Source organism: Bufo bufo, chromosome 4 (genome assembly GCF_905171765.1).
Source record: "Bufo bufo chromosome 4, aBufBuf1.1, whole genome shotgun sequence".
Taxonomy (NCBI): Eukaryota; Metazoa; Chordata; class Amphibia; order Anura; family Bufonidae; genus Bufo; species Bufo bufo.
The window spans coordinates 532923315-532947551 of record NC_053392.1 but is presented as its reverse complement, the minus strand read 5'-3'; the positions used below and the strand labels follow the sequence as shown (position 1 = coordinate 532947551).

The 24237-nt window shown below is 42.0% G+C and overlaps 1 protein-coding gene across 2 annotated transcripts in view; it reads right to left on the bottom strand.

The window, feature by feature from the left end:
* The window catches only part of PLCB1 (phospholipase C beta 1), an 895755-nt gene extending 873474 nt beyond the window's left edge, over positions 1 to 22281 (bottom strand). For both annotated transcript variants that reach the window (XM_040429862.1, XM_040429863.1), the window contains exon 1: positions 22108 to 22281. In XM_040429862.1, the coding sequence (XP_040285796.1) occupies positions 22108 to 22206 (99 nt within the window). In that variant the 5' untranslated portion in view covers positions 22207 to 22281. The remainder of the gene's footprint in view (positions 1 to 22107) is intronic.
* Positions 22282 to 24237: the final 1956 nt, after the last annotated feature.

The window sequence follows — 24237 nt, the reverse complement described above, 5'->3', positions numbered from 1 at the left end:
AAATGGAAAAAAGTCAAATTGGCCAATTCGCCATTCTTTGGTAGCTTCAGCTCCAAAAAAAAATTTGAATATAAAGTGATCAAAAAAGTCATACACACCCAAAATGGAAAGTACAGATCACCCCGCAAAAAATTAGCCCTCACACAGCTCTGTACACATAAAAATGTAAAAAGTTATGAGGGTAGGAATATGGTGATGTAAAGAAATAAATTGTTCTTTCCAAAGTTTTAATTTTTTTCAGTATTAGAATAAAATAAAAACTATATATGTGGGGTATTATTGTAATCGTACTGACCCAGAAAATGAAAGTAACAAGTCAGTTTTATAACATAGGAAATGCTATAAAAACAAAACCCATAAAACTGTGGCGGAATTTTTTTTTTTTATAATTCCACCCCATGTGGAATTTTTTCTTGCGTCCCACTACATTGTATGCAACCGTAAATCGTGCCATTAGAAAGTACAACTTGTCCCACAAAAACAAGCCCTCATTTGGCTATGTGAATGGAAAAATAAAAAAGTTATGGCATTGGGAAGGCTGGGAGTAAAAAAAACGAAAATGAAAAAATGGAAAATTTCCCGGTCATTATGGAGTTAAAGAATTATCAACTATTTTGTGACAACTGATACATTTTATGCAAATTATGGCAACTCAGACTCCTGCAAAACTGATTTTATAAATTCCCTTCCTGATAAATCTCCCCCTTGCGAATGTTCACGAGACAAATTTTTTACAGCTGTTCCATTCATGTAAATGGGGCTTGCAGTAATCTATGTGCTTCACACCAAGACCACCCCATTCAGATGAAAAGAACTGATTTTCAGTTGCAGACAAGTTGCAGAAAAGTGCACTGAAACTGTAAATTCCAGCCTAAAAACTATCTTCTTTTTTTCTTCTTTTTTTTTGCCTTTCACTTAATTGAATTCAAGCATACAAAGTGAAAATGTTTGCAGACATATGCCACACACGCAGATCCATCTGTTTAATGAATTCTATTGTACAGAATATGAAAACATAGGGTGAAATTTATCACAGATCGATGTTTTACGCCGGTCTATGATATCCCTTGCTCTGCCTGAGACTGCTCCTAATTTATAACGAGATGCATGCCTCGTCATAAATATGGGGCATCCTGCGGTAGTCCGTGAAATGAACGGCAACTCGGAGCTTGTGTTTGCAACTTTTTTACACCTGAAAACTTGCATGGAGGTCATGATAAAATCCTCACATAGTGTATATGTTTTTTTCATTATATATATACAGTACAGACCAAAAGTTTGGACACACCTTCTCATTCAAAGAGTTTTCTTTATTTTCATGACTATGAAGGCATCAAAACTATGAATTAACACATGTGGAATTATATACATAACAAACAAGTGTGAAACAACTAAAAAATATCTCGTATTCTAGGTTCTTCAAAGTAGCCACCTTTTGCTTTGATCACTGCTTTGCACACTCTTGGCATTCTCTTGATGAGCTTCAAGAGGTAGTCCCCTGAAATGGTCTTCCAACAGTCTTGAAGGAGTTCCCAGAGATGCTTAGCACTTGTTGGCCCTTTTGCCTTCACTCTGCGGTCCAGCTCACCCCAAACCATCTCGATTGGGTTCAGGTCCGGTGCCTGTGGAGGCCAGGTCATCTGGCGCAGCACCCCATCACTCTCCTTCATGGTCAAATAGCCCTTACTTTCAAAGTTTTCCCAATTTTCGGCTGACTGACTGACCTTCGTTTCTTAAAGTAATGATGGCCACTCGTTTTTCTTTACTTAGCTGCTTTTTTCTTGCCATAATACAAATTCTAACAGTCTATTCAGTAGGACTATCAGCTGTGTATCCACCTGACTTCTCCTCAACGCCACTGATGGTCCCAACCCCATTTATAAGGCAAGAAATCCCACTTATTAAACCTGACAGGGCACACCTGTGAAGTGAAAACCATTTCAGGGGACTACCTCTTGAAGCTTATCAAGAGAATGCCAAGAGTGTGCAAAGCAGTAATCAAAGCAAAAGGTGGCTACTTTGAAGAACCTAGAATATGACATATTTTCAGTTGTTTCACACTTGTTTGTTATGTATATAATTCCACATGTGTTAATTCATAATTTTGATGCTTTCAGTGTGAATCTACAATTTTTATAGTCATGAAAATAAAGAAAACTCTTTGAATGAGAAGGTGTGTCCAAACTTTTGGTCTGTACTGTATATATATATATATATATATATATATATATATATACACTGCTCAAAAAAATAAAGGGAACACAAAAATAACACATCCTAGATCTGAATTAATTAAATATTCTTCTGTAATACTTTGTTCTTTACATAGTTGAATGTGCTGACAACAAAATCACACAAAAAAAATAAATGGAAATCAAATTTTTTAACCCATGAAGGTCTGGATTTGGAGTCACACTCAAAATTAAAGTGGAAAAACACACTACAGGCTGATCCAACTTTGATGTAATGTCCTTAAAACAAGTCAAAATGAGGCTCAGTAGTGTGTGTGGCCTCCACGTGCCTGTATGACCTCCCTACAATGCCTGTGCATGCTCCTGATGAGGTGGCGGACGGTCTCCTGAGGGATCTCCTCCCAGACCTGGACTAAAGCATCTGCCAACTCCTGGACAGTCTGTGGTGCAACGTGACGTTGGTGGATAGAGCGAGACGTGATATCCCAGATGTGCTCAATTGGATTCAGGTCTGGGGAACGGGCGGGCCAGTCCATAGCATCAATGCCTTCGTCTTGCAGCAACTGCTGACACACTCCAGCCACATGAGGTCTAGCATTGTCTTTGCATTAGGAGGAACCCAGGGCCAACCGCACCAGCATATGGTCTCACAAGGGGTCTGAGGATCTCATCTCGGTACCTAATGGCAGTCAGGCTACCTCTGGCGAGCACATGGAGGGCTGTGCGGCCCTCCAAAGAAATGCCATCCCACACCATTACTGACCTAATGCCAAACCGGTCATGCTGGAGGATGCAGAACGTTCTCCACGGCGTCTCCAGACTCTGTCACGTCTGTCACATGTGCTCAGTGTGAACCTGCTTTCATCTGTGAAGAGCACAGGGCGCCAGTGGCGAATTTGCCAATCTTGGTGTTTTCTGGCAAATGCCAAACGTCCTGCACGGTGTTGGGCTGTAAGCACAACCCCCACCTGTGGACGTCGGGCCCTCATATCACCCTCATGGAGTCTGTTTCTGACCGTTTGAGCAGACACATGCACATTTGTGGCCTGCTGGAGGTCATTTTGCAGGGCTCTGGCAGTGCTCCTCCTGTTCCTCCTTGCACAAAGGCGGAGGTAGCGGTCCTGCTGCTGGGTTGTTGCCCTCCTACGGCTTCCTCCACGTCTCCTGATGTACTGGCCTGTCTCCTGGTAGCACCTCCATGCTCTGGACACTACGCTGACAGACACAGCAAACCTTCTTGCCACAGCTCGCATTGATGTGCCATCCTGGATAAGCTGCACTACCTGAGCCACTTGTGTGGGTTGTAGACTCCGTCTCATGCTACCACTAGAGTGAAAGCAGCATTCAAAAGTGACCAAAACATCAGCCAGGAAGCATAGGAACTGAGAAGTGGTCAGGTCACCACCTGCAGAACCACTCCTTTATTGGGGGTGTCTTGCTAATTGCCTATAATTTCCACCTGTTGTCTATCCCATTTGCACAACAGCATGTGAAATTGATTGTCACTCAGTGTTGCTTCCTAAGTGGACAGTTTGATTTCACAGAAGTGTGATTGACTTGGAGTTACATTGTGTTGTTTAAGTGTTCCCTTTATTTTTTTGAGCAGTGTATATAATATTTATTAGGCAGCAGGTAATACTATTAAGTACTTAAAAAATAAACACTATGCATATATAAAACAGTGAAATGTGGGGCAGTAGGACACTCTTTATATATATGGGAACCTTACAGTACAATATAATACAGGTGTATGCTCCAAATGTGATAACAGCAGAGCCTACAATTCACAGGAGCTATTCCATTACTATGCAGAATAGCCTGGAGAAGACAAGAAAACAACTATGTATGAATACTACAGATTTGTGAGTGAAAAGAAAATCTACTAATACTTCAAATAAATGGCGGAAGAACAAATAAATGACCAAAAGCTACATTTACATGGATTAAAAGCAAAAACTGACAGATCTTTTTTAATTCTGCAGTTTAGAGGACCTGACAGGTACCGGATTACCAAATAATCTGGATAAAATCTGAAATTTACAGTAAATCGAAGATACTTTCATCATGTATATCCTGTATATGTGAAGGAACTAACGATAACTAATACCAATAAATGAAGGTAGCGCATATACATGGATGACTGCTACAAATACAAATGGAAAGCACATGGATAAGGACTACCAATACATTAAAGGGGTTCTGCACTTTGTTTAAACTGATGATCTATCCTCTGGATAGATCATCAGCATCTGATCGGCAGAGGTCCGACACCGATCAGCTGTTTGAGAAGGCAGTGGCGCTCCAGCAGTGCCGCTGCCTTCTCACTGTTTACAGCAGCCCCAGTGACATCACGACTAGTATCAACTGGCCTGGGCGCGGCTAAGCTCCGTTCCCTTGAATGGAGCTTAGCCCCGCCCACGCTAGTTGATACGAGTCGAGATGTCACTCGGGCTGCGGTAAACAGTGAGAAGGCCGCGGTGCTGCTGGAGCGCCGCTGCCTTCTCAAACAGCTGATCGGCGGGGGTCCTCGGTGTTGGACCCCCGCCGATCAGATGGATAGATCATCAGTTTAAACAAAGTGCAGAACCCCTTTAAGAAGGATCACATACAGATCATCAGTTTAAACAAAGTGCAGAACCCCTTTAAGAAGGATCACATACATGGACAACTGGTAGAAAACATGGATAAAAAGAGCATGCATGGATGAGGAATACCACTACATAGAGGAAGATCACAAACAAGCAGGGACGTAGCTAAAGGCTCACAGGCCCTGGTGTAAGAGTTCAGCTTTGTGGCCAGGGGCAGGGGTGCACGTAGCCTTCGTGCTGACGGAGACAAAAATTTTAATAGCACCCCCACATGCTAAATTCTTGACCTAACCCTTCCCTTCAGCCAGAGGTGTATCTTAACCAGCATGCACTTTCTATAATACTGGTGTCTTCTTCTGAAACACAAGGGTCTTTGGGCCCCCTCAGGCTCCTGGGCCCCTGCATACAAGGATAACTGATAAAAATGCATGGATGAAAAGCATACACTTGGATGAAGACTAATGATTGGGAATGAGTAATATTTTATCTTTTATCATTGATTAGTTTTCTCATTTACACAGGGTAGTCATTCTTTCCTATCCACTTGCATCTGATCTGAATGATAATTGCTTTGAGTACACTAGTCTAATTTGTTCAGTTCTTCATTGTGATTAGTCCACTACTATGCCCTTGTAATAATGCATTTGGAAAAATAGAAATCTACACTACAGCTCTTCATAATATTTCATTTTGTACTTTTTTTTAACTAAAATACTATTCCCATATAAAGCCTATATGGAATATAAACAGGATATGCCAAAAATGCCTTTTAGATGAGGGTCTCATTTGTATCAGCATCACTGGAGAGATGGCCACAGAAGCAGTGCTCAGCTCTTTCCAGATGTTAGTGGAGAATGTGCTCACCTCTCCTTTGAAGCAGGGGCAGCTGGCTTTGCAGCAGCAAATGAAGGCTAGGGATCCTCGTTTCTTGGGTATGTTGAGGTCCCATAGGCAAGACCCTAACCTGTCAGGCATTTATGGCATATGTTTTAGATTTTTTTTGTCATGAATACTTCAGAAGGGAAAATGTTTTTAACAAAGCTGGATTACGGTTGATGGAGACCCCCCATCCAACCCCTATGGCAGCCACATACAGATGCTTCCTCTCTTACCTGATCTCCAAACTGGAAGTGGTGTCAATTTTGTCCTGACTGCAAAACAACATCATATCGCGAGACTGTAACTAAACTCTACAAAGCTGCAATACACATCACAACCACTGGGCAGTGAGTGCTCCACATTTAGCTCATTGCTTAAGCTGCAGAGAAGCTAGCCTCAAATATGAGATATTTCGAGGCAGACCTAGCTAGATTTGGTGAGATCTATTGAGAATATTAAATGTGAGAAAGTCAAACACATGAGAATAAAGGAACACTAAATCCAGAATCCGAATATCATGTGTGATACTGCCTGCTTAGCTGTGTATCTAATCATATCATGTGCGATACTGTCTGCTGAGCTGTGTATCTAATCCTATCATATGTGAGACTGTCTGCAGAATCATGGATCTAAGCCTATTGTGTGTGTTACTGCCTGCTGAGTTGTGTATCTAATCATATCATGTGTGATACTGTCTGGGGAGCCGTGTACCTTTTGTAATTCTACTTTGTGCGATACTGTCTGCTCTGCTGTGTATCTAATCCTAGCATGTGTGATACTGTCTGCAGAGTTGTGTATCTAAACTTATCATGTGTGATACTGTCTGCAGAGTCATGTATCTAATCCTATTGTGTGTGATACTGCCTGCTGAGCTGTGTATCTAATCCTACCATGTGTGATACTGTCTGCTGAGTTGTGTATCTAATTCTATCATGTGTGATAATGTCTGCAGAGTCGTGTATCAAAGCCTATTGTGTGTGATACTGTCTGCTGAGTTGTGTATCTAATCCTATCATGTGTGATACTGCCTGCTGAGCTGCGTATCTAATCCTGTTATGTGTGATACAGTGGCTCGTTTTAAATTCCCAGGTTTTTCTGTCTCTATCATTCTTACAATTCCCTCTAGAGAGGAAGGTTTTATGTTAAGGAACAGATATGAGCAGGAGGTCAGATGGAGGGAGAGATAAGAAGTGCCTTGCTGGATGCAGGGGTTTTCGGCAGTGCAGGAACATAGGGGTAATAGTTGTGGAAAGCAGAAACATTGTTTGCAGTGAATATTTCATTAGTTACAATTCTGGTATAATTAGATTTTGTGCACTTAGTAAGTTTGCTTTTTGGATGAAGACCAATGTCTCAGAAGAACTAAAGCCTTACATTTACACTTCTAGGTGTGAACAATAGAGGAGGGGCTGGATTTAACTTAATCAGGGACTAATCAAAGAACAGCTGGACACAAGAGCAAATAGTCAGAGCAAACAAACAGGTAATAAAGAGACAGGGCCTGGAGACTGGAACCTTGACATAAGCAGTAAATATGAGGCCTGGACACTTAGATGATGGGAAATTTGTGAGAAGCTGTAATGCTGAATATTGACATACCAGGGCTAAACACAGCCGATTTTCAGCCAAAGCCAGAAGTATAAATCCTTCCTTTACTGTATATTTCTAATTCCTTTCCAATCCATTTCTGTAAGCAGGTCTGCTTCAAATCCTCATCCAAAATACTTTCTATTTAGCCTTAGTGCATTGACATGACCATATTTCCACATTTTTTGAGGACCCATTCATTTCAATGGGGACAAAAAAGATGTGGACAACACCATGTGCTGCCTGCCTGCATCTGAATTTCTGTTCCGTGGACCCCCAAGAATATAGAACCTGTCCTATTCCTGTATGTTTTGCAGGGGGAATTCTCCATTGGCAATATAGGTTGGGCAATATATATTTATTGGCAAAGCACGCAATATGAGGAGGGAGGTCGAAAGAGGATTATAAACTGGCACTACTGGTGGAAACGGAGGAGCTTTATACACTGGAGCCATTAAATATATACATATATATATATACACTCACCTAAAGAATTATTAGGAACACCATACTAATACGGTGTTGGACCCCCTTTTGCCTTCAGAACTGCCTTAATTCTACGTGGCATTGATTCAACAAGGTGCTGATAGCATTCTTTAGAAATGTTGGCCCATATTGATAGGATAGCATCTTGAAGTTTATGGAGATTTTAGGGATGCACATCCCGGGCTTGAAGCTCCCGTTCCACCACATCCCAAAGAGGCTCTATTGAGTTGAGATCTGGTGACTGTGGGGGCCATTTTAGTACAGTGAACTCATTGTCATGTTCAAAAAAACCAATTTGAAATGATTCGAGCTTTGTGACATGGTGCATTATCCTGCTGGAAGTAGCCATCAGAGGATGGATACATGTTCTCATTCTGTTTACGCCAAATTCAGACTCTACCATTTGAATGTCTCAACAGAAATCGAGACTCATCAGACCAGGCAACATTTTTCCAGTCTTCAACAGTCCAATTTTGGTGAGCTCGTGCAAATTGTAGCCTCTTTTTCCTATTTGTAGTGGAGATGAGTGGTACCCGGTGGGGTCTTCTGCTGTTGTAGCCCATCCGCCTCAAGGTTGTGCGTGTTGTGGCTTCACAAATGCTTTGCTGCATACCTCGGTTGTAACGAGTGGTTATTTCAGTCAACGTTGCTCTTCTATCAGCTTCAATCAGTCGGCCCATTCTCCTCTGACCTCTAGCATCCACAAGGCATTTTTGCCCACAGGACTGCCGCATACTGGATGTTTTTCCCTTTTCACACCATTCTTTGTAAACCCTAGAAATGGTTGTGCGTGAAAATCCCAGTAACTGAGCAGATTGTGAAATACTCAGACCGGCCCGTCTGGCACCAACAACCATGCCACGCTCAAAATTGCTTAAATCACCTTTCTTTCCCATTCTGACATTCAGTTTGGAGTTCAGGAGATTGTCTTGACCAGGACCACCCCCTAAATGCATTGAAGCAACTGCCATGTGATTGGTTGACTAGATAATTGCATTAATGAGAGATAGAACAGGTGTTCCTAATAATTCTTTAGGTGAGTGTATATGTGTATATATATATATATATATATATATATATATACAGACACTTCAGGGGGCATTATAATACAGGGCACAGTACAGGGGACTGCAGAGGGCATTAGAACTACTTGGGGACCTGCAGGGGCAGCATTATAAATACTGAGGGCACTATGGTGGTATTATTACTTGGGAATTGTTACGTTGCTCGTTATTTAAGAAGACCGCTGCTATTACATCTAGCAATCTCCTTCATACTATTGGGAGGCAGGCAGTATCACACATGATAGGATTAGATACACAGCTCAGCAGACAGTATCAAACACAATAGGCTTAGACACACGACTCTGCAGATAGTATCACACATGGTAGGATTAGATACACAGCTCAGCAGATAGTATCACACAGAATAGGATTAGATACACAACTCTGCAAACAATATAACACATAATAGAATTAGATCCACAGCTGAGCAGAGAGTATTACACATGATAGGATTAGATAAACAGCTGAGCAGACAGTACCACACATGATATGATTAGATACACAACTCAGCAGACAGTATCACACAGAATAGGATTAGATACATAACTCTGCAAACAACATCACACATGATAGGATTAGATACATAGCTAAGCAAACAGTATCACACATGATAGGATTAGATACACAGCTAAGCAGACAGTATCAATCACACATGATAGGATTAGATACACAACTCAGCAGACAGTATCAAAAACAATAGGCTTAGACACACGACTCTGCAGACAGTATCACACATGATAGGATTAGATACACAGCTCTTTGAACAGTATCACACATGATAGGATTAGATACACAACTCAGCAGACAGTATCAAACACAATAGGCTTAGACACACGAATCTGCAGATAGTATCACACATGGTAGGATTAGATACACAGCTCAGCAGACAGTATCACACATGATAGGATTATATACACAGCTCCGCAGACAATCAATAATCAATAAGTAATTTAAATGTCATGCAAAAATTGCGGTATATACTGACACCCAATGTGTCTGAATTGTATTATGTACATTTCTAACATGTAATGGGACTGTTAAAAGTATATAATAATCTCTGCATAATACTGTGGTTGGTGTGTGTTATTTTGAATATAATAAATATAATACTAGACTAGCACTGTATACTGACACCAAGTGTATCTAAATCATAGTATACAAAAAAAAAAAGAGGGTTAAGCAGCACTCCAGGTCCCGATATAGGGACAGTTGCCAATAGAAACCTAGATAGGTCGGTGCTCGCGGATGGGGATCCTGGCTGGGGGTCCCATAGGTGTACAGATAAAGAAGAAAATCCACAGCACTCCTTAGTTCTGGTGAACAAGCTGGTTACTTTATTGGTAACAGCAGCATAGGGATAGCAACGTTTCAACCATCTCTGGTCTTTATCAAGCTTGATAAAGACCAGAGATGGTTGAAACGTTGCTATCCCTATGCTGCTGTTACCAATAAAGTAACCAGCTTGTTCACCAGAACTAAGGAGTGCTGTGGATTTTCTTCTTTATCTAAATCATAGTATACGGCATATAGAATTGTAGTGAACAATGGCACAGGTCAAAATATATGGTAATATTTGCACAGTAAAAAAAAAAGAGCATCCTTTGGAGGGATTTGTTTAATGTATACAATATACACTGCTCAAAAAAATAAAGGGAACACTTAAACAACACAATGTAACCCCAAGTCAATCACACTTTTGTGAAATCAAACTGTCCACTTAGGAAGCAACACTGAGTGACAATCAATTTCACATGCTGTTGTGCAAATGGGATAGACAACAGGTAGAAATTATAGGCAATTAGCAAGACATCCCCAATAAAGGAGTGGTTCTGCAGGTGGTGACCTGACCACTTCTCAGTTCCTATACTTACTGGCTGATGTTTCGGTCACTTTTGAATGCTGGCGGTGCTTTCACTCTAGTGGTAGCATGAGACGGAGTCTACAACCCACACAAGTGGCTCAGGTAGTGCAGCTTATCCAGGATGGCACATCAATGCGAGCTGTGGAAAGAAGGTTTGCTGTGTCTGTCAGCGTAGTGTCCAGAGCATGGAGGCGCTACCAGGAGACAGGCCAGTACATTAGGAGACGTGGAGGAGGCCGTAGGAGGGCAACAACCCAGCAGCAGGACCGCTACCTCCGCCTTTGTGCAAGGAGGAACAGGAGGAGCACTGCCAGAGCCCTGCAAAATGACCTCCAGCAGGCCACAAATGTGCATGTGTCTGCTCAAACGGTCAGAAACAGACTCCATGAGGGTGATATGAGGGCCCGACGTCCACAGGTGGGGGTTGTGCTTACAGCCCAACACCGTGCAGGACGTTTGGCATTTGCCAGAAAACACCAAGATTGGCAAATTCGCCACTGGCGCCCTGTGCTCTTCACAGATGAAAGCAGGTTCACACTGAGCACATGTGACAGATGTGACAGAGTCTTGAGACGCCGTGGAGAACGTTCTGCTGCCTGCAACATCCTCCAGCATGACCGGTTTGGCATTGGGTCAGTAATGGTGTGGGGTGGCATTTCTTTGGAGGGCCGCACAGCCCTCCATGTGCTCGCCAGAGGTAGGCTGACTGCCATTAGGTACCGAGATGAGATCCTCAGACCCCTTGTGAGACCATATGCTGGTGCGGTTGGCCCTGGGTTCCTCCTAATGCAAGACAATGCTAGACCTCATGTGGCTGGAGTGTGTCAGCAGTTCCTGCAAGACGAAGGCATTGATGCTATGGACTGGCCCGCCCGTTCCCCAGACCTGAATCCAATTGAGCACATCTGGGACATCACGTCTCGCTCTATCCACCAACGTCACGTTGCACCACAGACTGTCCAGGAGTTGGCAGATGCTTTAGTCCAGGTCTGGGAGGAGATCCCTCAGGAGACCGTCCGCCACCTCATCAGGAGCATGCACAGGTGTTGTAGGGAGGTCATACAGGCACGTGGAGGCCACACACACTACTGAGCCTCATTTTGACTTGTTTTAAGGACATTACATCAAAGTTGGATCAGCCTGTAGTGTGTTTTTCCACTTTAATTCTGAGGGTGACTCCAAATCCAGACCTCCATGGGTTAAAAAATGTGATTTCCATTTTTTTTTTTTGTGTGATTTTGTTGTCAGCACATTCAACTATGTAAAGAGCAAAGTATTTCAGAAGAATATTTAATTAATTCAGATCTAGGATGTGTTATTTTTGTGTTCCCTTTATTTTTTTGAGCAGTGTATTTTTTATATATGTTAAATGTAAGACAAAGAACTGATGTGAACCCGGCCAAATTTCACAATTGTAATTCCATTACCAGGTCTTTACCTTAAGTTCAGGTATTTAGCTAGTAACACAATGTGCCAACTGCTGTCTGAACGTTGTATAGCTAGTAACACAAAGCGCCACCTGCTGTCTGAATGTTGTATTGCAATTTATTAAATTTAGATATAACGTCATTTTGTGACACACATCTCAGGACATGTTGAGATAAGTGATCAGTTAAGTGTGGACACATCTGTATAGTTATGATAAAAATGGCTATGAATAGAAAAAAGGAAAACCATAAGGAGAACCATGGTTTCCCGAGAGGTGAGGGCACAGAGGTGAGCAGAGTATTCAGTACCCAAATAAATAATGACTACCCTGCCCTTTCATTCCAGAGGAAAAAATGCAGGCTGGTTTGAGAGCTGCATTTATACAAGCAGGCAAATAATGCGAGTTTGTGAGCGTGAGCGTGTTTGAGTTCAAGTGTGTGATTCTATTAAGTGTGTGACTTTACAATATGTTACTTTAGATTCAGGGACTTTAGGAGGGGGCTATAGTAAGTTAGATTCTTATCACTGCATTATATTGTATTTTTCTCTTTTCTTGCATAATTCCCATTTAGTATGTGTTCCATTATTGACATCGCAGTCCAGTGCACATCTTGTCTAATATATGTAGTCCTGGAACAGCCATTTGAGGGTGCATATCTTTGTTCAAAATGTGAGCAAATTGCCCGTTTGAAATCGCACATCGAGTATCTAAACGGGCGAATTTCAACACTGAGAAGCGTTGACAATTTGGAAAAGAGTTTGCTGCTCACTGAACAAGCACTCTATGGGGTAGAAGTGGTGGAGGGTGGTAGCGAGGAGGCTCAGGAAAGTGAGGTAGCTAGCTGGGTAACAGTTAGAAAGCGGGGTAGAGGGAAGAGTGCCAGGGAGGCTAGCCCTGATCTGACACATCCCAACAAGTTTGCACGGTTGGCAGATGAGGATGTCAGTTCAGGGAGAGCACTGCTGCAGCCAGACTCTTCCTCTGCCAGTCGGGGGAATGTCAGCTCCAGTAAGCAGGGAACCAGGAGAGCAGGGCAGGCCAGACAGGCCAGTGGAAGACACATCGCGGATTGGGTTGACAGATTACTGGGAGGGGCTGGAGAAGATCCAGCGGTCATGGTCCTTTTTGGAACCTATGACAAAGTTAGAGGTAGGTGGAGCGTCGTGGAAAATGATTTTAGGGATTTAGGTCAAAAGCTTAGGGAAAGGACCTCAAAGGTAGTATTTTCCAAAATACTACCGGTACCACGAGCCACACAAGAAAAGAGATTAGGGAGGTTATCAAGTGGCTCAAGAACTGGTTGGTATAGGAAAGAGGGGTTTGAGTTCCTGGAGAACTGGGCCGACTTCTCTGTTGGCTAAAGGCACTATCGTAGGGAAGGGCTGCACCTCAATAGGGAAGGGGCAGCTGTGTTGGGGGAGAAGATGGCTAGAAGGTTGGAGGAGTGTTTAAACTAGGGACTGGGGGAAAGGTAATTACGGTATAGGATGGGAAGATAGTGCAGATAGAGACCGGGGGTAAGGTAATGGGACTGGGGAAGGAATGAAAGGAGGGACTAGAACAGCTCAGAAGGAAAAGTGTAGGGTACAAAATATACATAAACCTCTTAAATGTATGTATACTAATGCCAGAAGCCTGACTAATAAAACTGGGGAACTGGAATTAGTGATGTGTGAGGAGGACTATGACATAGTGGGAATAACTGAGACATGGTTGGATGATAGCTATGACTGGGTGGTTAATGTACAGGGTTACAGTCTGTTTAGAAAGGATCACCAAAACTGGAGAGGGGGAGAGGTCTGCCTTTATGCAAAGTCCTGTCTAAAGCCCACAGTCTGAGAAGATATAAGTGAGGGACATGAACGTGTGGAGTCATTGTGGGTAGAAACACAAGGAGGCAAAAACAATAATAAAGTACTAATAGGAGTTAATTATAAACCACCTAATATACCAGAGTCCACAGAAAATCTTCTACTAAATGAGATAGACGAGGCGGCAGATCATAATGAGGTCGTTATTATGGAGGACTTCAACTACCCATATATAGATGGGGAACTGAAACATGTATATCTCATAAAGGAAAAAGGTTCTTTGCAATAACCAAAGACAATTACCTTTCCCAACTGGTTCAGGACCCGACTAGAGGGACGGCCATACTGGACTCAGTATTAACCAATAAACCTGACAGAACAACAGATGTGCATGTTGGGGGACACCTGGGAAATAGTGACCATAAAGTAATAACCTTCCAATTATCATTCAAAAGAGTGTTTCTTCAGGGAGGAACAAAAATCCCAAACTTCAAAAAGCTAAATTTAGCCAACTAAGAGAGGCCATAGGCCTAACTAATTGGGACAAAGTTCTAAAAAATAAAAATAAAGCTACAAAATGGGATATTTTTAAAAGCATCCTAAAATCTAATTGTGAGAGGTACATACCTTATGGGAATTAAAGGTTAAGGAACTAGAAAAACAATGTGGATGAATAGAACTGTAAAGAAAGCAATAAATGACAAAAAGAAAGCATTTAAATCACTAAAACAGGAGGGTTGCGAGGAAGCACTGAAAAACTATAAGGAAAAAAATAGAATATGTAAAAAGCAAATAAAAGCAGCCAAACTAGAGACCGAGAGACTAATTGCCAAAGAGAGCAAAACTAACCCTAAAATGTTTTTCAATTATATAAATGGTAAAAAGTATAAATCTGAATGTGTCGGCCCTCTACAGAGTAATGAGGGGAAGTTGCAGAGAGCGATGAGGAGAAAGCAAAGCTATAAAATATTTTTTTCTCCACTGTATTCACTGAAGAAAATAGATGTCAGATGACATGCAGAATGTTAAAATAAATTCCCCATTAAAAGTGCCCTGTCTGACCCAGGAAGAAGTACAGCGGCATCTTAAAAAGATAAAAATAGACAAATCGCCAGGACCAGATGGCATACACCCCGTATCCTATGAGAATTAATTATTGTCATAGCCAGACCCTTATTTCTGATATTTAAGGACTCTATACTGACAGGGAGTGTTCCACAGCATTGCACATAGCAAATGTAGTGCCAATATTCAAAAAGGGGTAAGAAAACAGAGCCCGGAAACCATAGGCTGGTAAGTTTAACATCTGTCATGGGTAAACTGTTTGAAGGTTTTCTAGCAGATGCTATCTTAGAGTACCTCAAGGAAAATAAGCAAATAACGCCATATCAGCATAGCTTTATGAGGGATTGGTCATGTCAAACTAATTTAATCAGTTTCTATGAGGAGGTAAGTTCTAGACTTGACAGCGGCGAATCAATGGATGTCATATATCTGGACTTCTCCAAAGCATTTGACACTGTACCGCATAAGAGGTTAGTATATAAAGTGAGAATGCTTGGACTGGGAGAAAATGTATGTATGTGGGTAAGTAACTGGCTCAGTGATAGAAAACACAGGGTGTTTATTAACAGTACACACTCAGATTGGGTCACTGTCACTAGTGGAGTACCTCAGGGGTCAGTATTGGGCCCTATTCTCTTCAATATATTTATTAATGATCTTGTAGAAGGCTTGCGCAGTAAAATTTTATTTTTTGCAGATGACACTAAACTGTGTAAAGAAATTGACACAGAAGTGGACAGTACACTGCTACAGATGGATCTGGATAGATTGGAGGCTTGGGCAAATAAGTGGCAGATGAAGTTTAACACGGACAAATGTAAGGTTATGCACATGGGAAGGAATAATGCAAGTCACCCGTACATACTAAATGGTAAATCTGGGTAACACTGACATGGAAAAGGACCTAGGAATTTTAGTGAACAGCAAACTAAGCTGTAAAAAACAGTCTCAGACAGCTGCTGCCAAGGCCAATAGGATAATTGGTTGCATCAAAAGGGGCATAGATGCCCGTGATGAGAACATAGTCCTACCACTTTACAAATCACTAGTCAAACCACACATGGAGTACTGTGTACAGTTCTGGGCTCCTGTAAACAAGGCAGACATAGCAGAGCTGGAGAACAGGGCAACTAAAGTAATAACTGGAATGGGGCAACTTCAGTACCTTGAAAGATTATCAACATTAGGGTTATTCACTTTAGAAAAAAGACGACTGAGGGGAGATCTAATTACTATGTATAAATATATCAGGGGACAGTACAGAGATCTCTCCCATCATCTATTTATCCCCAGGACTGTGACGAGGGGACATCCTCTGCGTTTGGAGGAAAGAAGGTTTGTACACAAACATAGAAGAGGATTCTTTACGGTAAGAGCAGTGAGACTATGGAACTCTCTGCCTGAGTAGGCGGTCATGGTGAGTTCACTAAAAGAGTTCAAGAGGGGTCTGGATGTATTTCTGGAGTGTAATAATATTACAGGCTATAGCTACTAGAGAGGGGTCGTTGATCCAGGGAGTTATTCTGATTGCCTGATTCGGGAAGGAATTTTTTTCCCCTTAAGTGGGGAAAATTGGCTTCTACCTCACAGTTTTTTTTTTGCCTTCCTCTGGATCAACTTGCAGGATAACAGGTCGAACTGGATGGACAGATGTCTTTTTTTGGCCTTATATACTATGTTACTATGTTACCAGGGCTTATAAAATAAAGAACTAACTTGAGTAGGGAAGGGGGATGAGCAGGGGTGGGATTCAAATTTTTAACAACAGGTTCCCTACTCAACGGTGGACAAGCGGTGTCATGACACATGTTTACATATACATACACCATAAATATGCAACACACATAAATACACCATATACATGGCACACATACATAAATACACCAGATATACACTACACACATACCACTCAACTTTTAAAAAGCCTAAGGAGCTTTACTATGGAATGGAAGGGCTCATCTCCAGCTGCCGCTGCAAAGTTTGATAATCTGGAGAACCTGAGGGAACTGGCTGAATCCCATGCCTGGGGATGAGTGATGGAGGCCCCTAGATCCTGAAGGTTGCAGATGTCCCATAGCATGTGTCCCTTTTGCCATATCCCACAGTGCTGTTTGTGACTGCACTCACACTTTCCTGGCCACAATGGGACATAATCTAATTTCCATATCTCAGTCCCACACTACAGCCTAATAACAAGATCGCGAAAATATATTGTTAATACATTTCAATGGAGCCTTGCATTCATCAAATAAGACTGGGTTCTTTTCTAGAAGTACTTATAGTTTTCCAGAGAAACCCTGGCCTGTGATACTAAATCTCACCCAACATTATGGTGCATAATTCAGTTCCATATCATGCACATCCACGACCCCGATGCCAAAGACTGAGCCACCTGGAGTACCATTACAGCTACAACCATTGGGTTGCACGACTTGTAAACACAACAACTATGCAAGAAACACTATTCAGCTATTTTATGTAACATAACTTGAAGGATCAGACCTCCAACATTTCAGGATTCCCAGTAGACCTCTGCCATCTGTGTGCAACTAGCAACTCGCCTGAAAACAATGTGATTCAAAGCGAAGGCAAATAAACAGTAAAAATTAAAAACACATTGGAGTTGCTATTGTACTATTTTAGGCTTGAGTCGATGAAATATAAGCATTATGAAACAGAATGCTTGACTAGAGAAAGCATTCAGAACTAGAGAAATACATATGGACTGTCAGTGAGATGGACTGTAATAGTACTGTATGTAGTGTCAGTGGGATGGACTGTAGTGGTACTGTATGAAGTATCAGTGGTATGGGTTGTAGTGGTATTGTACGAAGTGTCAGCGGTATGGGTCATAGTGGTATTGTACGAAGTGTCAGTGGTATGGGTCGTAGTGGTATTGTACGAAGTGTCAGCCGGATGGACTGTAGTGATACTACATGAACCGTCAGTCTTGATGGCTGTCGTTATACAGGCTGTCAGTGGTAGGGAATGGAGTGGTATAGACTGTCAGTTGTATGGGCTGTCGGTGGAATGGACTGCCAGTAGTACGGGCTCTTAATGGTATGAAATGCAGTGGTGATAGCTGTAAATATTAAAGGGGTTGTCTGAGTTAGATAAAAACTCCAGCAACCCCTGTACATGTGGTACAATAAAAAAAGAATCAATACTCACCCCCTCTCTCGCCTGCTTCTTCCAGCACTTGGGCTTTGGTCCTGCACTGCTGACGTCATGTTCCTGGTTGCAGTGGTGACATACACACAGGTCACCATGCAACCAATCACTAACCTCAGCAGTAAATGGGATTTATAATGGGATGAACTATAGGACAACCTCTTTAAAGGTAATGTGTCATAAGAAAATGACCAATTTTTTTTGTTAATCACATTTTTGTGTTAAACATTGTATTTATTTATTTTGGTGAGTTTTTTAAATACATTTTTCCATGTAACTGTCTATATAACTGAAAATTGTATATATTGTGAATGGTGGATCATGTGTTATCTACATACAGAGGTGTTACTTGTCATTGTAATTCTGCTTGCTGTGATAATGATAATAGCTACTGAAAAGCTACCTGTACAGAGCAGGAAATCATGATCTATCATTAGACCTAGGGGCCAGTGTGAAAATTGCAGGATTATATACATATAGTTTAAAATATAGATGGACTGTAGTGATATATATATATATAAAATAAAATAAAACACCAAAACTTCTAAAAAAAATGTTTAACATAAAACATTAGGTAATTTTCTGATTTCCTTTAAGGCTTCCAATGTATCTTTTTAGGAATTGTCCAGTGATACCGCCATTTGCAGTCCTGTACAAATTAGACGTTTAGAAGATAACCCCCTATATGTTCACCAATATAGTGACATTTTTGTAACTACATGTCTGTATTCACTGGTTTGATTATTACAATGAAATAAGGTCAGGAAAACAATACTGCATAGGAAAAAGAATGACCTGGACAAGCTTCTTATTCTGTACCGTGCGAGGATTGTGAACGGGAATGACCAGGGAATGGAGGCGAATGAGCTACAGTACTGCTTCCTTGTGTTTGCTGAGTTGTAGTCTATTATTTGCTTTCTTGATAAAGGTGGCTGCCTACCACTATCCACCTAGCCCCGCTCATATGACTCTGCACTGTGAAAGTCATCGCTCTAGTACAGAACACTAGGAATCAGCGCCATACAATACTATAGGGAACGATACAGCAAGTGTTATTTTTAAAAATGACCAATATTCGCTTATTTATCGCACTTGTGTCCACATCATTTAACATGGGGCTAAGAAGTGTGTATATATTTTAAAGCATGTCAGGTGGATTTAAAATAAAAATGCCAAATAACACTTTTCGCTTGATGTACCCCTCTAAACTGCCCACAGTCCCATGTAAACAACGTGGGGGTGCTCTGTCCACTGGTATGTCCTATGGCAGCTTTAACCCTCACCAGTATCTGACCACATTGAGGAGATACAGTGGAGACCAACCATCCTCATTTTGGCTGACAGCACAATTTTGCCCATGGTAGTGCCGCAAACATGCCAGCGGATTTGTACCTTTATCCAGTTGCAATTTACAAGAAGAATGGCCATGCTCATTCTACTAGCATAGGCAATATTCGAATTCGCGATATTTTGCGAATTTATGGCTGAATATTTGCCATGAATTTGCAAATTCGATAATTCGTGATCTCCAGTCATTGTTTACTTGATTGCGAAAATCGCCAATGTCACATATTCTCGATAAATTCGCGATTATAATATTCATAACTATTTGAGAATTCGAATATATAGCAGTATAGCCTAAATATTCGCGAATTCTCGAAGTGGCGATATTCGCGATTCGAATATTCGCGCTCAACACTAATCAGGATGTAAGCGGATGTGGTAAGGATTTAGATACACAATGAAAGATTGTCACGTCGCAGTGCGACACCATGGACTATCATTATAAAAATTGGTCGCACGACACATGTTGCTGTGTAGTTGTGCCCTATGTGTCGCACGACTTATTGTCACATGTCGTCGTGTAGCCCTAGCCTTATAGAGAAACGGCACAACAATAGTTATTAGTACAGATGCTCCAGAATTGTTAGTACATGGGGAATGCACGTGTCCGGAGAGGTGCCCGCTCTCTCTATACATGGATACATGCTGTTACATTGTGTGGCTGCCCTGTCCTCACAGCTCTATACTACTGAGTGCAACAGCAGTCATTGAACGGACGCCCAAACAGCCGCCAGATGTGCGCCGCCAGCTCACGGACCGTTCTCAATAGCTGCTATAGTATACTGTGATTACGCTGTCTTATATGTCTGTGTGAGAGCAGATCCTCCCAAAACTCAGGGCCATGTTTTTACACCTCAAATGACCCACGTCCTATCAGCACTCCCTATTGTTATCCTGACTGAGCACTCACGTCTATGGGATTCGGCGACAATGTTTTACTACTCTTTCCTCCTAGTTCTATGGAGGGATCAGCTGCTTATGGTGGGGGGTGTTTTATCATCAGCAGGGCAGGGGATGGCTGTCACTTGTTCTGGTGCATGAAGAAGAAGAGACAACGTTCAATAAGCAGGTAATAATATGGGAGACTGGCAGGAATGAATGAATATCAATCATTGGAAGTAACAAATTAAATTGTGCAAAGCAAATTTGGAGTTAATTTATTTAGTGGAATTTATGCAATCATTCAGGCAAATATTGTAGCTAGAAGATGTAAAGTTGTCGACATCCCAATTTCCGCCTATCCCTCTAGTATAATTAGTAATTCTGTACATTTACAAGAGCAATGGTTTATTAGAGTGGGCGCAGATAGGTATATACAGTAGTAGATAGATATATAGTATATATAGTATAGAGAGCATGCCGGACTCCATGGGAAAATAGAATGACACGTGACAGGGCCACCTGCTTTATCAAACGTTACATGTTCCTAGATAGATAGATAGATAGATAGATAGATGATAGATAGATAGATAGATAGATAGATAGATAGATAGATAGATAGATAATTAATAGATAGATAGATATAGAAAAATAGATGATAGATAGATAGATAGATAGATAGATAGATAGATAGATAGATAGATATGAGATAGATAGATAGATAGATAGATAGATAGATAGATAGATAGATAGATAGATATAGAAAAATAGATGATAGATAGATAGATAGATAGATAGATAGATAGATAGATAGATAGATAGATAGATAGATAGATAGATATGAGATAGATAGATAGATAGATAGATAGATAGATAGATAGATAGATAGATAGATAATATAGAGCATGCTGGACTCTATGGGAAAATAGAATGACACGTGAAAGGGCCACCTGCTTTATCAAACGTTACATGTTCCTAGATAGATAGATAGATAGATAGTATAGATATGGGATAGATAGATAGATAGATAGATAGATAGATAGATAGATAGATAGATAATAGATAGATAGATAATAGATAGAATGATTGATAGACAGATGATAGACAGACAGAGTATATAAAGAGACAGGAAAGGGCCACCTGCTTTATCTAATGTATATATATATATATATATATAGTGCACGGTATATGTCCCGCTATCACACTGTATAACAACCACCTGTTTGGCGACCACGTCAAGCAAAGACCAAGTGCAATGTGAGACCCCCGGGGTTCTGCTGGCATCTCTGTAATGACTGCAGCACAATAGCAGTGTGTGAAGTGACAGCTGTCAGTGTCTATGGTGGAGGTGACAGACCAGCCCTTCCTGGGGTCTCTTACTCTTCCCAGTCCCCCCAGTGCCTGCATGTTCCTGCACCCACATCCACTTGTCATCGCTTCCATGTGACAAGATGCCTTCTTCAGTGTGGGCTGGAGGAACCGAACACTCTCTGGAGTCAGATTTAGATCCTCCTTGAGTCATCTTGTTGGAACAAAACAAAAGGGATCCTGTCTGACAGTCCATCGTCCCCGTTTAACCCCTGGTGCCCCAGCGCTGACCCCTTCTTCCAGGGACTCATTCATTTCCTCCCTTTAACTCCAGCAGAAGTGCCCAGGTGCAGGGTGACATGTGGTCACTGCCTGGCACAGGTGGGGTGCCACACACACGGGGAGGCTGGCTGGTACCACACACATGCAGGGGGGGTACTTACATCATCCCATTTAATGCACTTGGATCCTCTTTTCAGGGTGTCAGAGACGCAGACACGTTTGAGCTGCAGAGCATGTACCCCTGGCTGTGCCCCTGCCATATCCACACATTTATGCTTCCAAGGCAACGGAATAAGAGCCAATTCCCGGGCAGGCTGCGGATGGGAAGAAGAAAGCAGGCACAGCTGACACTAGACAGCCCGAGAGAGCCGGCGGCGGCGGCAGCACAGTGCTCGCAGTTCTGCCCACTCCTCCAGCTGCCTCCTCCTACTCCTCCAGCCAGAACCATTCAGCACTTCGCCCCCCTTTGCCATGGAGCAAGAAAGCATACACATGCAGATATGCATACGCCTTGCGTCCTTCCCTGCAATCACAGCAAGCCAACTTTATCATCAGGCTGGCATGACTGACGGAGCAGCGCCACCTGCAGGCGCCGCGCGGCAATGCGCTCTAGTACTGAGCTCTCTCCCAGGACTACAGATCCCAGCAGGACTTCATCTCTCTCACTGGAAAACAGCAATTCATGAATAAATGACTGAACTATAAAGGACAGCCTCCAGCAGCTGCAAAACTACAACTCCCAGCATGCCCTGAAAGCTTGCAGTAGTCAAGGCATGCTGGGATTCATAGTTTTGCAACAGCTGGATGTGCAGATAACCATGCAAATCCTGTGTGTTGTCCATATGGTTAAAGCCTCATTCACACGTCCTTGCTCAAATCCGTGAAAAGGCCTCCATGAAGGATCCGTGTTTGGTCCGTGTGCCCAATTTTTGCAGTCCATGTCATCCGTGTTTCACGGATACGGTGTGGCTGAATTTTTTTTTTCAAAGCACCTCTTCCTAATGATCTGTGAAACCCGGGTGGCGTCCATGTTTTTCATGGACCCATAGACTATAATGGGCGCGATGGATCCGTGAACACAGACAAAATAGGGCATGCTCCTGTGATAAAACACATACAGCACATGTGCGAGAAACACTGACGTGTGAATGAAGCTTAAGGCAACGATGCACCCAAGGGTGTATTTGCACCTTAAGGCGCTGTTTTTTGCGTTCCGTATACAGAACCATTCATTTCAATGGTTCCGCAAAAAAAACGGAATGTACTCTGTATGCATTCCGTTTCCGTATTTCCGTTTTTCCATTCCGTTGAAAGCTAGAACATGTCCTATTATTGCCCGCAAATCACGTTCCGTGGCTCCATTCAAGTCAATGGGTCCGCAAAAAAAAACAGAACACTTACGGAAATGCATCCGTATGTCTTTCGTATCCGTTCCGTTTTTTGCGGAACCATCTATTGAAAATGTTATGCCCAGCCCAATTTTTTCTATGTAATTACTGTATACTGTATATGCCATACGAAAAAAACGGAAACACAACGGAAACAAAAAACGGAACAACGGATCCGGAAAAAACGGCCTGAACACTGAAAAAGCCATATGATCGTGTGAAAGAGGCCTAAGGCTACATGCACACGACACAATGTTTTTCTCTGCGTCCGTTCCGTTTTTTTTGGCTGATCGTAACCATGCATTTCCCTGTCCGTGTTTCCCATCCGCAAAAAAAGTATTGCATGTCCTTTTCTTGTCCGCAATAAACGTTTTGCGGACCCATTGAAGTCAATGGGTTTGCAAAAAAATGCGGATGATCAACGGAAGCCATCCGTATGTCATCCGCATCCGTTTTTTTTTTGCAGATGGTTGCTGGGAAACCTGTATATATTAAATTTCAAGAATTACAGCCGTCAGGTTTTTTTTTGCGGACCGCAAAAAAAAACCTGAAGACACACGGAAACAAACCTACAAAATTCGCGGACAAGCGGAACGGATGTGGATGTAAAAAAAACAGGAACACGGATTCGCTATTTGCAGACCGCAAAAAACAACGTGTGCATGTAGCCTAAAAAAGAAAATGTTCCAGGCTCCCCTTAACTATGGCTTGTTCCCTCAGCATATGTGCTGCCATTATAATCGCCGTTTTCTCAGTGACAGATTTCTGTACTTTATAAATGGGGAAGATTTATCAAAAACGGTGTAGAGGAAAACTGGCTTAGTTGCCCATAGCAACCAATCAGATTTCACCTTTCATTTTCAGAGCTCCTTTCCAAAATGAAAGGTGGAATCTGATTGGTTG